This window comes from Microcebus murinus, chromosome 1 (genome assembly GCF_040939455.1).
Source record: "Microcebus murinus isolate Inina chromosome 1, M.murinus_Inina_mat1.0, whole genome shotgun sequence".
Taxonomy (NCBI): Eukaryota; Metazoa; Chordata; class Mammalia; order Primates; family Cheirogaleidae; genus Microcebus; species Microcebus murinus.
Genome location: NC_134104.1, coordinates 79,145,417 through 79,161,542, shown reverse-complemented (window position 1 = coordinate 79,161,542; position 16,126 = coordinate 79,145,417). Strand labels below are relative to the sequence as shown.

The window sequence follows — 16,126 nt, the reverse complement described above, 5'->3', positions numbered from 1 at the left end:
TAGCACTTTGGGAGGCTGAGGTGAGAAGATCACTTGAGGCTGAGAGTTTGATACCACCCTGAGCAACATAGCAAGATCCCATCTCTACAAAATATAGACAAATTAGCTAAGCATAGAGCTGTATGCCTGTAGTCCCATCTACTCAGGAGACTGAGGTAGGAGGATCACTTGAGCCCAGGAGTTTGAAGTTGTAGCGAGCTATGATGATGCCACTGCACTATAACCCAGGCAACAGAGCAAGACACTATCTCAAAAAAAAAAAAAGAAAGAAACAGAAAGTATTCCCAGATCTCAGATGTCAAAAAAAAAAGCGATATAAATAAATTTTAAGATACAACTATATATACCTTAATGAAATGTAGGCATATACTACCTGAACACTCAAGTGATTTTTAATATACTACCAAAAAGTACTCAAGAGAGCAAACTGGTAATATGTAACACTTTACATATTCTGAGTCTCCATAATTTTACTGTATGAAGAAAAATCTTCCAAAAAAAAAAATTATTTAAACCCAGGGGTTTATAGAGAACAAAATGCCTAATACAAGATTAATGACTAAAACACAGTAGATCAACACTCTGGCTCAGCACTGTCCAATAATAATATAATATAAACCACATAATGTAATTTAAATTTTTCTAGTAGCTACATTTCTTTAAAAAAAGGTGAAATTAATTTTAATAATGTATTTTATTTATACCAACATAAAAATATTCTTTCTCACATATAATCAATATTAAAATTATTAATGGGATATTTTACAAATGAAGGCTTTTTTTATACTAAGTCTTTAAAATCCAGTGTGTAAACTTATAGCACATATCAATTTGGGCCAGCCACATTCAAATGCTCAACAGCTACATGTGGCTAGTGGCTACTGTATTAGACAGTATAGCCCAGTAGTTGTCAAGTGAGTGTTCTTTGCTTGCCCAGAGGAAATCGGGCAATATATGGAGACATTTTTGGTTGTTGCCACTGGAGGGGTGCTACTAGTTCTAGTGAGCAGAGGCCAGGGCTGTTGCTGAACACCCTACAATGCACAGGACAGTCCCCACAGCAAAGAAGTATCTGGCCCAAAATGTCAATAGTACAAAGGTATAGCTTGAAATAGCTAACCATAGTTACTGGATATATTCTGATCCAGGGGAATGTATTTTATAAGGCCATTTGCTTTTTATGTTATAATGCTTTCAATCCTTTTTAGAAGTAACTTTTTAAAGCTTCTCCTAAGATGAGGCACCCGTTTCTCTTTATTTCTCTAAAGGAACATGACAGACTGAAAGGCTCTCCACGGCCGAACAGCCCTGTCACATAGAAAAGCATCTGCAGCAGATGATTCATTCCAAAGGGAAAAATACTGCTTGATTCAGGAGTTGAGAAAAAAATTAAACAAGAAACTTCCACTGCCACTGATACCTTCCTTATGACCACGGGCTGGGAGACACTGAGCATTCTTTGTCCTGCCAGGGTGATGGTGATAGGGCAGGAGTGGGGACACTGGGAGCTAAAAAGAGATGATGAAATTCAGACTCTGCCAAGGTTCAGACAAAGGCTAGGGACACACACGCTCAAATATGTGCACATCTGGTGAGGGAAACGAGAACAACTGATCCATAAGCACAGAGAGCTGCCGCCCTCCTCTGTGGCACTAACACCATCCTCACGTCTGCGATAAAGAGTGCACCTATCACAGCACACCTCCCCGCGCATCTGGCTGCCCCATCTCTTTTTAACAGGCCGCCAGGGTGGAATGTTTGCTGACAGGGCAACCGCAGGCTTTTGCCCTGCATCGAGGCCCCAGGGACAAGATACCAGGGACCAGAAATCATCCCCTGGGATAAACTGTCCAATCTCCTCCTGACGCAGGACAGCAGCAGGGTAGCCTTCCTAAGCCTCCGCACGGAGGATTCATCCAAGTTGTTCCCTAACGCAGAGGTTGCAGGCATCAACTGGGAACACAGAGGTGCTCTCAGCTTCCAAGGGGATTAAAGGCTGCAGCACTCCTGTCTGGCAAACCCCTCAAAGTATCACTGTATCTAGGGCACAATCAGAATCAATAGGGCTCAAATCCCACAATACAGTCTTCCTCTCCTCTCCCTAACTCGCAAGATCTTAAGACAAACACAGAACAGGAAACCTCTTCTAAATCCCTCCAGCCTAAGAAAAGCTTTCTGCAGATGTCCCAGTCCCACAGCAGCCTTTGTGACAAACATCCAGAAAGACAAGCTTTTAAGGGGAACTACTGTACCATCAGATACAGTTCCCAAGACTCAGAATATTAAATATCAAATGAAAAAGAAGAAATTAAATGTTGCTTTTAAATTTAAAAAGAAATTAAAAAGCTGACATCCTCCCAAGACCAGCTAACTTTAGGCTTTGCTACCCTCCCTATCCTCAACAAGTTACCAAGCATATTTCCTCTCCCAATCCTTACCACAACCCCTCCCCCTTCCCCTGCAGTGGGTTGTTGACATGACCCTGACCTTATTTTTTTTTTTTGAGACAGAGTCTTACTCTGTCATCCAGGCTGGAGTGCAGTGGTGTCATCATAACTCACTGCAACCTCAAACTCCTAGGCTCAAGTGATCCTCCTGCCTCAGCCTCCCGTGTAGCTGGGACTAAAAGTGTAAGCCATCATGCCCAGCTAATTTTTTAATTTTTTGTAGAGATGGGGTCTGGCTCTTGTTCAGGCTGGTCTCAAACTCCTGAGCTCAAGCAGTCCTCCTGCCTGGGCCTACCAGAGTGCTAGGATTACAGGAGTGAGCCACCGCGCGCGGCCTAACTCTAACCATCTTAAGCTCTTCCCTTAAGAACTTGGAAATTACAGCCAAGAGGGTCAACAAAATTCTACAACCCAACCTATATGGGGAGAAGCAGAAGAGCCTACTTTTCAAAGTCAGGAAACCTGCTAACTCAGCCCTACCACTCAGCAGCTATGCTACACTGGGAAAATGAATTAACTTGTACACCAGCTCACTCTTCTGAAGCTGTTATGTTACTCTCAGGCCAGTGATCAGCTAGTAATATGATTCAGAAGGGTAAATATATAAAGCCAATGGACGTAACTTACCACCACCACCACCATGGTAAAGCAGGTATTTTCCTGCAGTTCATAACCTAGCATTACCCCATTATCAGCAGGGATTTGAGGGCTTTCAGTTGTTTCATAAGATAAATTCCAAGGAATTTATTCAACGTTCCTATTGTGTTGTGGGACTAAGATTAACTTTGTTAATACCATGATAAGGTTTCAAAGGATTAAACTGCAAATGAATCACAGGGGAAAAAAGGACTTATAGGAAACATTTGGAACACAATCACTCAGGGAATAGAACAGACTTTATTCCATAAGATCTAGCGCAGAGGTTCCCAGCACTGGCTACACACTGGAATCACCAGGGGAATGTTAAAATAATACCAATGCCTGGGTTCTACCCTACAGACTGATTTAACTTGGCTAGGATAGGGCCCCAGTACATGTAAATTTTTTTCAATGTTCGTCAAGTGGTTTTAATATGCAGCCTGGCCTGAAGATCATCGATTTAGATAGTGGAATTCATAAATGTCGGTCTTTTGCATTTGACAAAATCCCTTCAACAAGATTTTCAGGCTTTAACTTAAAAAAAAAAGCCATAATATAATTTTCATATAAAACTTCCTTCAGTGCCTAGTCCAATGTGTGTTGAATGCTCAGCACATGGCATGAGGGGTTCCACCACGTGACCACTGAATGGCAGAGCAGGCCGCAACTGCTGGCCATGTTGAGAAGCCAGCACGATGATTAAGAGTTGGGCAGCTTGGCTATTTTCCACAGTGAGACACAACATTTAAGAAAACTAAGCGACAGCTCAATGCCATACCTATTATAATACTAACTTAAAGTAAACAGAAGGTTATAAAATTCATGGGATTCTTAAAAAGCCAAACAACTATAACCATTTATCATTGACTTCTAAAAGCCTGAGTGTGCCTATTTCTGTGACATAAGATAGACATCATATAACACACAAATCCTTCTTGGCAAGATTCACTTTCAAAGCTCCAGGGTCAGGTACAGGTGCCAGCACTGTTGGTGTCTGCTGGCTGTTCCTCGCTCCTTTCCTTGTCCAACACACTGGTACAGAGAGCGGGCAGAGAACCATCGTGCTTCAGAGAGGAGCCAAGTGCTCTGTTCCGCGTCATCCAACTCCAGAAATAACATCACTGGGAGAAGCACACAGCCCTAGCCCAGCCTGCCAGAGTGAACTTCTCTTGTAAGCCTTTCCTACAGAGAGGCAAGGCTGAACGGGAACCAGGCAGGACAGCCTTTAAGGGTCCATCCATCTTTTAAAGTACACACATTTATTTATAAAGTCAGTCTTACTTTCTGCGTCCCTGAGCAGTCTTTGGTAAAAAGAAGTTTTCATCTATTATCTAACAACAATTAAGTTGATTCTTTCAACAGCTAATTCAGAAAATAATTAAATTATTAAAACATATATAACATCTAATTATCTAAATAGGCTAACTCCCTAAAAGGGGGAAGGGAGGGAAGCACAGATAAATTTAATTCTCCTAATTAGTGGACTTCAGTGCACCAAATTAACTTCACATTAATCTCTAAGCTTAACACTGATAGCTTCGACCATTGCAAAGACTTCCGGAAGGCGCTGTTTCCTGTCCCTGGCATTGGCCTTTTTAACTAAGAGAGAAGGAAAAATGGTGAGACATTAAAGAACGCATTAGCAGAAGGCTACCTACCTAACTGTGGAACCAAGATTTCATTGAAAAAGTTTTCATTAACCATTTGTAACCTCTAAGTTATCTTAACAAAATAAACACTTGGGTACTTAAAACTGCTTTAAAAACAGGAAGCTAATTCCAATACTTTTCTTCCCGTTTGACAGAAAGCTCCTTTAACTCATGCCAACAGGCTATATTTATTTCCCTTAAGCAGCATTTCCTAGGAAAGCAGCAGCAGTCTTATTGCAGCCGGCAACGGCATCGTAAGAGAACCCATGATCGAGGCAGCAGCCCAACCTCAGGAGCCCCATCATGAGCTACAGACGCAGTCACCGAGCATGAGAGCCACCTGGGCTCTGCACCAATAGCAGCACTGTTGTTATCTCGGCCAGAGAGCTCCAGGCTGCTATTGGAGACCAACATCTGGCACTAAGCCAGATACCATATCACACCCAGCAGCGCCTAAGAGGAGGAGTGAGCCTTATAAAGCTTTATGAATGCCTACAGGGAGGGGGGAAAAAACCCCGCAAGTGTTACTCATCTTAACACTGTCCAGAAAATCTGCTGAGTCACTGAGTATCAATAGAGAAAAATAATGCAAAGCTGCAAAATACTAATCTCCTTCATCCTGCTGTCCTTCGTAACAGCAAAGCAGACTCACCAGTAATATTCTTGACTCTGAAAACACAAGGGCATAGACAAATTCACATACCCTTAGTCTGTAAAGAAAAGTTTCAGGGTCAAACTCTCTAAAAGTGTAATATACTGAACTATTTTATGAAAACAATAGCTGTCTCTTAGGTAGAGGGGTTAAGGGTGATTTATGTTTTCTATAATCTTGCTTTGTACATTCTCTATAATGAGCCCCTATTTCTTTCATAATAATATGCCTTAGAATCATTTCTGGTAAGAGATCAGACCACATCCTTGATCCCTAGGATATAACTTCAGCTCACCAAAATCACTAATTATGAAAACTCCAACCAAGGTTAAAGGGTCAGCCCTATACAGATCTAAGGAAATACTAAATGAAAATCCTTGGATTTCATGAATACTTCCTTCGTTACCTTTCCTTGATGCAGAATATCCTAAGGTGCACTAATAGTACACCTTAGAGAGAAGGGAAAAAATAATGCAGTAATAATGGCGCATGAACTTTAGTTGACTTCTGCTTATTTTCCATTCTTCCTCCTTTCCTAGATTAGACATGCTAGTGAAAAACAAGTCACCCTTAGCTTTGGCCTGAGAACATTAAGAAAACAAATCAGCACCACAATAAAACAAAGCTTATGAAAGCATCTGATAGCTTTGTCTTGCTTTTACTTAAATACTAATTTAAAGCATCTAAAATCCAAACTCCTTGGCTTCTTATTCAAGGTCACACATAATCTGAAACTCACTGACTTATCCCTCTGTACTGATGACTTCACACACTTTTTGCTTAAAGCCAACAGGGCCTGGGTGTCCCTACCCACAACTCTTTCTTCTGCCTGGCATGTTCTTCCTCTTTCCAAATTCTACCTATTCCTGAAGTCTCCAGTCAAATGTTACCTCCCCCTGGAGTCTTTCCTGAGAGAAAAGCACTTTCTCCTTCTTATTAACTTCCATAGCACCTCAATTACAGTAATCTATGTATGGTATATGTGTGTGAGTTTAAGCTTCTATTGGAAGGCAGGCAGGCAGGCATCAATTTATCTTTACCTGCACCAGAACACCTGGTTCAGCACTACACATGCATTCAGCAGGTGCTCAAATGCTTGCTGAATATAAAAATGAATAAACAGGTCGGGTGCAGTGGCTCAAGGCTGTAATCCTAGCACTCAGGGAGGCCGAGGTGGGTGGATCACTCAAGGTCAGGAGTTCGAAACCAGCCTAGGCAAGAGTGAGACTCCCGTCTCTACTAAAAATAGAAAGAAATTAATTGGCCAACTTAAAAACATATATATATAGAAAAAATTAGCTGGGCATGGTGGCACATGCCTGTAGTCCCAGCTACTTGGGAGGTGGAGGCAGGAGAATTGCTTGAGCCCAGGAGTTTAAGGTTGCTGTGAGCTAGGTTGACGCCATGGCACTCTAGCCTGGGCAACAGAGCGAGACTCTGTCTCAAAATAAAATAAAATAAAACAAAACACAACAAAATAAAATAAAAATGAATAAACATTGCATCTTCAAAAAAACAAACCAGGGCTCATGGGGTTGTACAATCCACATATGTATAAATGAACACAATTATAAGGAAAGGTAGAACTGGAGACTATTAAGTATCAGGAATGGAAAACCAAAAACCACATGTTCTCACTAATAAGTGGGAACTAATATATGGGTACATACAGGCACAAAGTGATATAAAGGACATGGGAAACTAAGAAAGGGGAAGGGCAGGAGGGAGTGTGTGGGATAAGAACTCACCTACTGGGTACAATGAACACTATTCTGGTGATGGGCACACCAAAAGCCCTGACTTAAACATTATACAAGCATATATCCATGTAAACAAAATGCTTGTACCCCTTACTTAATATTTTGAAATTAAATAAACAAATGAAAAGGAATTATGAAGAAAGGGGCTCTGCCTGAAGAATCCTGCCTCCAGCACAGTAACAGTGGTAAGGAGTGGCCAGGGTATAAATCTTCACGTTAGCTGAAATATGCCAGCCTAACAAGAGCCAAAGTTAGCACTTCAGCTCAAAGAACTAACAGCAACAGAAGGTACCACTATATTAACACTTCAGGATTAAAGGATGTCTGCTAAGCTTCAAATTATGTGTGGCCATAAAGCATTAGCTTTCTAGTCCTAAAGAAAGGGTAGGTGTGCAAATGCATTATTTCGACCCTAATTACCTCTAAGCAAATCTGGGAAACCACAAATATTTCAAGACATGACTGATTAGAGCAATCTTCCCAAAGAGTATTCCAAAAGAAAGACTTGGTCACAATCTAAGAAATGGGCAAACTGTGGACTCTGCATCTTTGATTACAGCTTGAGGCAAAAAAAAAAAAAAGCCCTAAGTTTAAAATTCTGTTTAAAATCAGAACTTTGTTCCTTGGTGCTTTGCTTATGACTTGTGATTGACATAGTTTCATGCTTCCATGTTAATTGGATCTATCAAAGCCCAACAGTGGTGAATGAAACCTTATTTTCCACTTAAGGGCCACAGATATACCATTATCTTTTGTTACTTGGAGGTACTGTGTTTTATTTCTGACGGGTAGTAGGCATACCTGGCATCTGGGAGGTCCTGCTCCAGGTTTCCTCTTTAACAACTTATACAGAAATGATGGCTATGATGTTTTGACATGAAATTGCAATCTCTACCCAATTAGCTCCTTTAAAAAAAGCTGTATGTTTACATAGGCACTCTTCTTCCCAACTACTTAAATTATCCATTTTTATAGCATCTCAGACTGGAAAATTTTTTGTCATGTTGCTGAGTCCCTCTGTCAGCAAACTCAAAATATATTAGACAAATTCAAGATAAACATATCAGAGAAATTTTGTTTTTTGACAGGTAGTGTTCAGGAAGATTCTAAATAATATGTGAACTTTTAAAAATACTTAATAGCTATGCATTCATTTTAATGTGTATACAAAAATAGGTTGAATAAAGCTATCTGGTTTGTGTGTGTGGTTCCCCTCCCGCTTAGGTCTAGGCTAAGTAAAAGAGTAGAATAAAAAAGATTTTAAGTTAAAAAGTTCAGAGAGTATAGGATATGCTTTAAAAAAAGCAGGAAAACAGTACTCAAATTTAAAAGTTTAGGAAATACGGAATAATAATGAAAATAAAATTCAGGTGGACTCCTAAAATTTTATAACAGTGATATTAGCAAGGCTTCAAGCACATGAAGGAAAACTGCTACTGTGGTGGCTAATGCCATCATTTAGGGAACAAAAGGCACAGCAGTGACTGTATCTGCAGTTCTTCTCCACCACATAGAAGAAAAGCTTGCTGCTGCTACCACATACCTTAATGTCAACTCTGCTCTAATAAGCTGGGCAGAACCTTGTCCCCAGAAATTTCCCAGACCACAGCTCTACCTTTTCCTGCTCTGTAAGCCACCCTTGAGCCAGCCTGCTCACTCCTGTAGCTTAATCTACATGGACACACTAAGGGCTCCAAAAATTTTTTCCCACCCTACTTTTCTTGTCTATGCTAATATCTACTGATAATTTTACCAGGATGAACTTCAACATGTTCAAAATCAAACTCATTCTTATCTCTCAAATTGTCTCCTTTTCTTTCCATATGTCCACTAATAGTTTTAAATTCTTACTACCAATCTCAGACACCCCAGTGTCTCCCTCCCCCTTCCAGAGATCCACTCAATCTCTCCTCTCTTCCATCCTCACTTCTATGCTTTCAAATAGACACCTAGACAGGCCCAGTGGCCTCCTGACTGCTCCCTGTATTTTCTCTCTCCTGTAGAGGTTTTTTTCTGCATTGTTTCTAGACTAACCTAAGATAAAAATCAAGTGTCTTAAAAGACCCTTCTCAGTTCAACATCAGCAGCCATTAGCAAAATGCAAATTAAAACCACAATGAGATACCAGACACACCTACAGTAAAAGCCAACATAAAAATACTGATAACACCAAATACTGGCAAGAATGCAGAAAAACAGGGTAACTGCTGATGGGAATGTAAAATGGTCCAGCCATTCTGGGAAAAGAGTATTATAGTTTCTTTTAAAACTAAATATGCACTTTTATCATACCACCCCGCTATTATAGTTCTAGGCATTTATCCAGAGAAATGAAAGCTTATGTTCATACAAAACCCTGTACCTGAATGTTCAAAGTACCTTTATTTATAATTGCCCCAAACTGCAAACAACCCTTGTGTCCTTCAGTGAATGAATGGTTAAACAAACTGTGGTATAACTGTAACATGGAACACTCTTCAGCAATAAAAATGAAAGAATTACTAATGCACACGACAAATTAGGTGGATCTCGGGGGAATCAGGCTGACTGAAAAAAAGCAATCTCAAAACGTTACATGCTGTTAGATTCCATTTATACAGCATCCTTCAAATGACAAAACTACAGAGATAGAGAAAAGATTAATGGTTGCCAGAGATTGGAAGACAAGGGGAGGTGGCTGTGGCTATAAAAAGGTAGCAGCATGAGAGATCCTTGTGATGGGACTTTTGTATCTTCACTGTGGACGTGGTCATACAAATCTACACAGGTAAAAAACCTGCAGAGAACATATGCACGCACACACACACAAATGAGCACATGTAAAACCCGTGAAATCTTAACAAAGTCAATGGATTGTAACAATGTCTTGCCAGTATTTGGTGTTATCAGTATTTTTATGTTGGCTTTTACTGTAGGTGTGTCTGTATCTCATTGTGGTTTTAATTTGCATTTTGCTAATGGCTGCTGAGATATTGCAGTACAGCTGCACAAGATGTCACCACTGGGGGAAATTGGATGAAGTATACATAGGATCTCTCTATATTATTTTTTACAAATGCATGTAAATCTTTTATTTTATCAAAATAAAAGTTAAAAAGAAAATCTCATTAGCTTCCAATAATTCCCCAATGCCGGCCGGGCTCGAGGTCAGGAGTTCAAAACCAGCCTGAGCAAGAGCAAGACCCCGTCTCCACTAGAAATAGAAAGAAATTAATTGGCCAACTAATATATATAGAAAAATTTAGCCAGGCATGGTGGTGCATGGCTGTAGTCCCAGCTACTCGGGAGGCTGAGGCAGCAGGATTGCTTGAGCCCAGGAGTTTGAGGTTGCTGTGAGCTAGGCTAATGCAACGGCACTCACTCAAGCCTGGGCAACAAAGCAAGACTCTGTCTGAAAAAAAAAAAATTCCCCAATGCCCATAGTAAAAGATTCCTTAGCATGGCATGAAGAATTTTCCCTGACCTATAATACTCCCTTTATATATCTTACACTCTAGACAACTAGTTCTAAGACCTAACATTTACTGAGCGCTGAACATGTGCCAGGCACCATTCTAAGTATTTTATATGTATTATCTCACTTATTCCTCAATGATCCCATGAGTTAGGTACTACTGTCAACACCATTTTATACATAAATCACTCAGGCACAAATTATGTAAATAGCTTATCCAAAGACCCAACATGCTTTGCACTTTTTCTATACCTCTGGGTCTGTACTTCTATTGCCTTTACTTCTATTGTTACACTAACAGTGTCTAGCACTCAGAAGATATTCAATAAGTATTTAATTAACACAAGGTCTAGACAAAAGAACACAAAGAAGTTACAAAACTAGCACCAAAGAAGTATTTGGCACTGATCACATTGAATCTATGTTTCTCCAAAGTTAGGCCTGAATAGGAAAGCAGTCTACCATACATAGTAGGGAACAGAGAAGACTCATTAGTGAGAAAATGTTGATTAATAAAGTAACAACTTTAACACACCAAAGAAGAATAGTAATGTCACCTGCAAAGTCCATTAACTTTTTCAAGTTTTCACATTAACAAATACATAAACATAAACCTGAACTTCCTACACCTAGTCACCCCCATTCTGCCTTATTAGTTACTTTTGCAATTCAAGAAAAGGTATAATGCTTTTCTTTCTGAGAAAAAACATATTTCCTCCAGGTCAAAATGCATCGTCATTATTTCCATAGGGCAGAAACTAGATTATTATCTAAAGACTGCTTTACAGTCATGAATTCACTTGAAAAAACTTAGGAGTAAGTCTCTCCAAACGATTTGCATTTTATTTTATTTTATTTTATTTTTTATTTTTTTGAGACAGAGTCTCACTTTGTTGCCCAGGCTTGAGTGAGTGCCATGGCATCAGCCTAGCTCACAGCAACCTCAAACTCCTGGGCTCAAGCGATCCTCCTGCTTCAGCCTCCCAAGTAGCTGGGACTACAGGCATGCGCCACCATGCTCGGCTAATTTTTTCTATATATATTAGTTGGACAATTAATTTCTTCCTATTTATAGTAGAGACGGGGTCTGGCTCTTGCTCAGGCTGGTTTCAAACTCCTGAGCTCAAGCAATCCGCCCGCCTTGGCCTCCCAGAGTGCTAGGATTACAGGCGTGAGCTACCGCACTCTGCCCAGGATTTGCATTTTAAACTACAGACAGCAGAGGCAGAAGAAAAACCAATTTTGTTTAAGTACATGAATGAAGCTTAATAGTTCACAATCCTTGTGCCCCCCCCCAATAAGTTGTCTTCTCTTAAGCAAAGCCTTTTCAGAAGGCACCAAAATGGAGTAAAAGTGAAAAAGAGGAGAATGCTAAAGACGAAATGGGTAGGAGGCTGAAAGCCAACCTCTCTTCTATTTATTCAGTGCTTAATATGAACCAGTGATTCTTTCATAGGTAACCATAAATTCTCAACAGTGACCTAAAGCCAATAAAGTGTAATAAAATTTTAAATTATGCGTCATATGAAAAAAGGTTTGGTCTAGTACAACAAGCAGATAAGAAAAGTGACTCTCAGGAAAGGAAACACTGACCGGTCGAGTTCTCTTGAACTTGGATTCCTCAGGGTCTCTGTGCTGCCCGGAAGTGCTGGTTCTCTCCCTCACACTTCTATACCCAGGACTGGGGATAATATACTCTTTTCCTATGTCAATATCCTTCATCTTCTCTGAGTGGAGGTGCCAGGGCTCACAGACTCTTGGTTTCACTTCAGAATTTCTGAAATTAAAAATTCATCAAGAACAGATATTTCCTAAATTGTGCTTAATCATACGCTCAAGTGCTTTAAAATAGGAAAAAAGGACAAAAGTATTAAAGTTTTCTACTGATACAGCTATAAAAAGTTCTTCAAAAAATTTAAGTATTTTCAAAGATTTTCATTTTATTTAAAGAAAAAAATCAGTATAATAGAATCAAGAAAAATTATCTTGTCCTACCTCTAAGGGAAAAAAAATTAGAAAAATTAAACACTTTAGTAAAGAGACACCCACCCTCTTCATCTAAGCTAAAATCCGATGTATAGAGTATGTACGAGGCTTTTCCTTTTTTTAAACACTCTTTGGAAACAATTTCAGTTTGTCCCAAGCATTACAAACTCCATAATTTTAAAGTAGACATCATTTCCCCTACTAAATTTTACTAAATGAAAATTTATAAAACACTTATTCTACCAATGATACATCCCATCTCTGCAGTTTTATAATTCACTAATAAGTCAGCTGATGTTATTTTAAAGCTCCATAAAGTTACACAGCTCAAATACAAAACAATATTATAACTTAACTTCAAACACAAATTCCCCTTGGGGTCCTGAAAAGGTTCTAAAATTAGATAGTGGTGATGGCTTCACAATTCTGTGCATATACTTAAGAAAACCCATTAAATTATACACTTTAAAAGGCTGAATTTTATGGTATATAAATTACATCTCAATAAAACTATTATTAAAAAGCAATAACAAAAACAAATGTCCCACCCTGTACTACTAAGTTTCTATCAAACTCTGTTCTAAACTGCTGCTTGCCTGGCTAACTGTAAGCAGGATCCTGCATCAACTCTGGTCACTGTATCAAAAATAAACGCATGCATATCTCTGTAAAACATTTCCCCTATTCTATGATGGTTCATGGCTTTCCAGACACAAGCTGAGCAAACAACTTTCATACCAGCCTCACTAGAAATTAAAGTAGTATAGCTTTGTTGCCTTTCGGGTTCCATAAATGCCTAGCTATCCCCGTGACTTAAAAGTACCACTTCTGCAGTGCAAAATATTAACAGCCATAATTCATTTTTTAAGGTATTAGAAAAAAGACGATGAACACTAATCCTCTAAATAAAAAGGACTAAATCCCCACAGAGACATCTTTCCAGCACAAAGAAAGCTTGATTGATTTACTGCCTTTCAGAATTTTGGTTCAAGTACCCTAAGGTGATAATGCTAAGTTACTTATCTTAAAAAAAAAAAAGTCACCTTGTCCAATGACAAACTGCACCATAAAGAACACCGGCTTTACCAAGCAAGAGCGCAGCAATCACGTCATTGAGATCTCATTAAGGTTTAAACTATAAACAGACCTAGCATCTGCCAGTGTCTCCAATGTCTATGGATCAGAGTAACCTTGTTACAAGGATCACAGAAGTCCAACCTTCCCCTTTAAAGGTTCCCTCACCTAGCTGATTATGGAAGAGGAAAAAATTAGTGCTACTTTTTACAAAGGCAGGAGGTGAGGCAAGAAGTTTGAAAGGGAGGAGCCCAACATAACTCATTTACAACAGGAATTGCCATGTCAAGAAGAACACGAGAATCCTCTCCCTCCCGATGATCTAACAACCCATGATAACCAAAGATTCTTTCAATCACTTTACTTCAAAGGATAAAGCAGAAGCAGTAGAGCATCTGAACAGAATGACAGAAATGAAGTGACTTCCCTGTTATGATACAAATAATGATTGTTTTGTGCCTGTCATGACTAGTGTGATGGACTGTGCTAAACTGTCGTAAGGGACCAAGTTATTCTATGTATGAAGGGTGTGTGGAATGGTCTTCCCTTATCTCCAACACCCCCATCTCTATAATTTCCTGGAAAAAAGGACACAATCATGAGAATGGGCAGGCCCTAAGGAGGCACAGAGATACTGTCTCTTGGCCTTGAACATAAGGAGGACATCATCTTCTGTGGATCAGGACTATAAGACAGGGCACGCCACGTGGAACCAGGGAAGAGCTGGGAAGCCTAGTAGGGTTTGGAAAGGAACAAGGCCCCAAGCTGAAGCAAGCAAGCAGGCAAGGATCACTAGGCCAGACTTTTTATTGATTGATACTATTTGTATTTCCCTATTTTCTTATGTTCTCCCTTAAAGTTGTCAGAAAGTCTTTTAAAAATGCTAACTGGCCTCAGCTATCAATGAAGGAAGGGAAGAGATTTTTTTTATATTTGAGCCAGAGGTGTACAAGGACAGTTGCAGAATAATCAAAGTGGGAGAACCCCAAAGAAGTGCCCAGACTCAAAATCAACAGGGTTGAGGCCACTAGGCCAGCTGCCCTTTTTTTCATCAAGACTCCAGAGATAAAAGTGCAGACATTCTCCCTGAACAATGATACAACTGTACGGGGGAGGGAAGGTGCACAGGATTATGAGAACTGTTAACTAGCCAAACTGGTGTTTCCAAATTGCTTGCCTCACAACATTCCTCAATAGGTTTCCAGTACCTCAGGAACCTAGCTGCAGGCCCTGAAGTTACAGAAGGAAGACATGAAGCTGAAAGGACACATATTTACCACACCCCCTTCAATCCACTTGTTGCGCTTGCAAGCTTCCTCACTTTTCACTCACGCTAGAGACCCCAGTGTAACCTTGCCATCTCCTCCTTCAAAACCTTCTGAAACTTTCCCAATCATTCCTGTGCCACCTGCCTCCAGCCTGCCCGTCTATGCAGAAACCAAATGACCCCTGTGTGACAAATACAAAGCAACACGCAGCTCTGTGCGGCAGAAGTGAAAAGGGCACTGGATGACAGTCTAGAGATCTGGGCTCCATTCCCGGCTCTGGCACAGGTTTGCTGTGCGCGCTCAGGTCACGTACCTCCATTTACCCGCTTGCAAAAACGAAGAGAATGACTTACTTCGAAGGTCGGGCAGCTCAGTCTCGGGCTGGAGCGGTGTGCCCTGGCCGCCCGCCCCACAACCTTCAGGCTGAGTGTTTCTCTCGGGCCACCTTCGCCTGGGATGCCCCGGTCCTAGGGCGTTCCCACGGCCAGCCCCGGCCTGGCGAGGCGATCGCGACCCACACCCACGGGCTGCGAGCGCAGCGCCCCCTGGTGGCTGCAACCGCGGCGGTCGCCAGTGTCCCCGATCGCTCATCCCAGCCCCACCTGCATGCCAGCCTGCCGACGCAGGGCCTCACTCCGAGGCCCGGAGGGTCGCGCACCGAGGAGGTGACGGCAGGAGGCTGGAGGCAGGCCAGGCCCGTTCCTCGGGTCTCCAGCTTCCCCTTAACTGCTCGCATCCCCGACCACTGCCCGCCACGCCCTGAGGAAACGCAAGGGGGTGACCCCCGTGACAATCGTGCTGCAGGCTAAGAGTGCAGCAATAGCAGCCACCTACCTGAGCCCCAGCTCCAGGACAGCCGCGCGGGCCACTCAACCACGCTCCCAAGCATCAGCCCCGGAGCAAAACAAGCCTTTATAGCGGCATCGGCCGGCACACCGCGCAGGCGCGATGCACAAAGCATGGCCCAGACTGCAGGGAATTGTAGTCCCCTTTCCCAGAGCCTGAGGCCCCGTACGCGGCAAAGGACTACATTTCCCAGAAGCACCACGGGCGCCCTGGAGGCGGTGCGGGCACTAGTCTGCCACCGCGCTCCCGGCGCGGCCCCGTCAGTCCCCGAACCTCTGCGAGCTTGTCTGGAAACTTCTCTGAAGTCGTGTTCCCTGGGGGCAGCCGGGAGGGTTGACAACAGCCCTGTGT

At 41.4% G+C, this 16,126-nt stretch overlaps 1 protein-coding gene across 5 annotated transcripts in view; it reads right to left on the bottom strand.

The window, feature by feature from the left end:
• ABCC5 (ATP binding cassette subfamily C member 5) overlaps positions 1-15,887 on the bottom strand; it is an 82,672-nt gene extending 66,785 nt beyond the window's left edge. For 3 of the 5 annotated variants that reach the window (XM_012736935.2, XM_012736936.2, XM_076003568.1), the window contains exons 1-2: positions 15,764-15,883; positions 12,195-12,378 (exon numbers count right to left, since the gene is read on the bottom strand). In XM_012736935.2, the coding sequence (XP_012592389.1) occupies positions 12,195-12,323 (129 nt within the window). In that variant the 5' untranslated portion in view covers positions 12,324-12,378; positions 15,764-15,883. Of the gene's footprint in view, positions 1-12,194; positions 12,379-15,282; positions 15,441-15,763 lie in introns of those variants that run through there. The other 2 variants (XM_012736930.2, XM_012736931.3) reach the window with 2 other exon arrangements.
• Between the last annotated feature and the right edge of the window lie 239 nt (positions 15,888-16,126).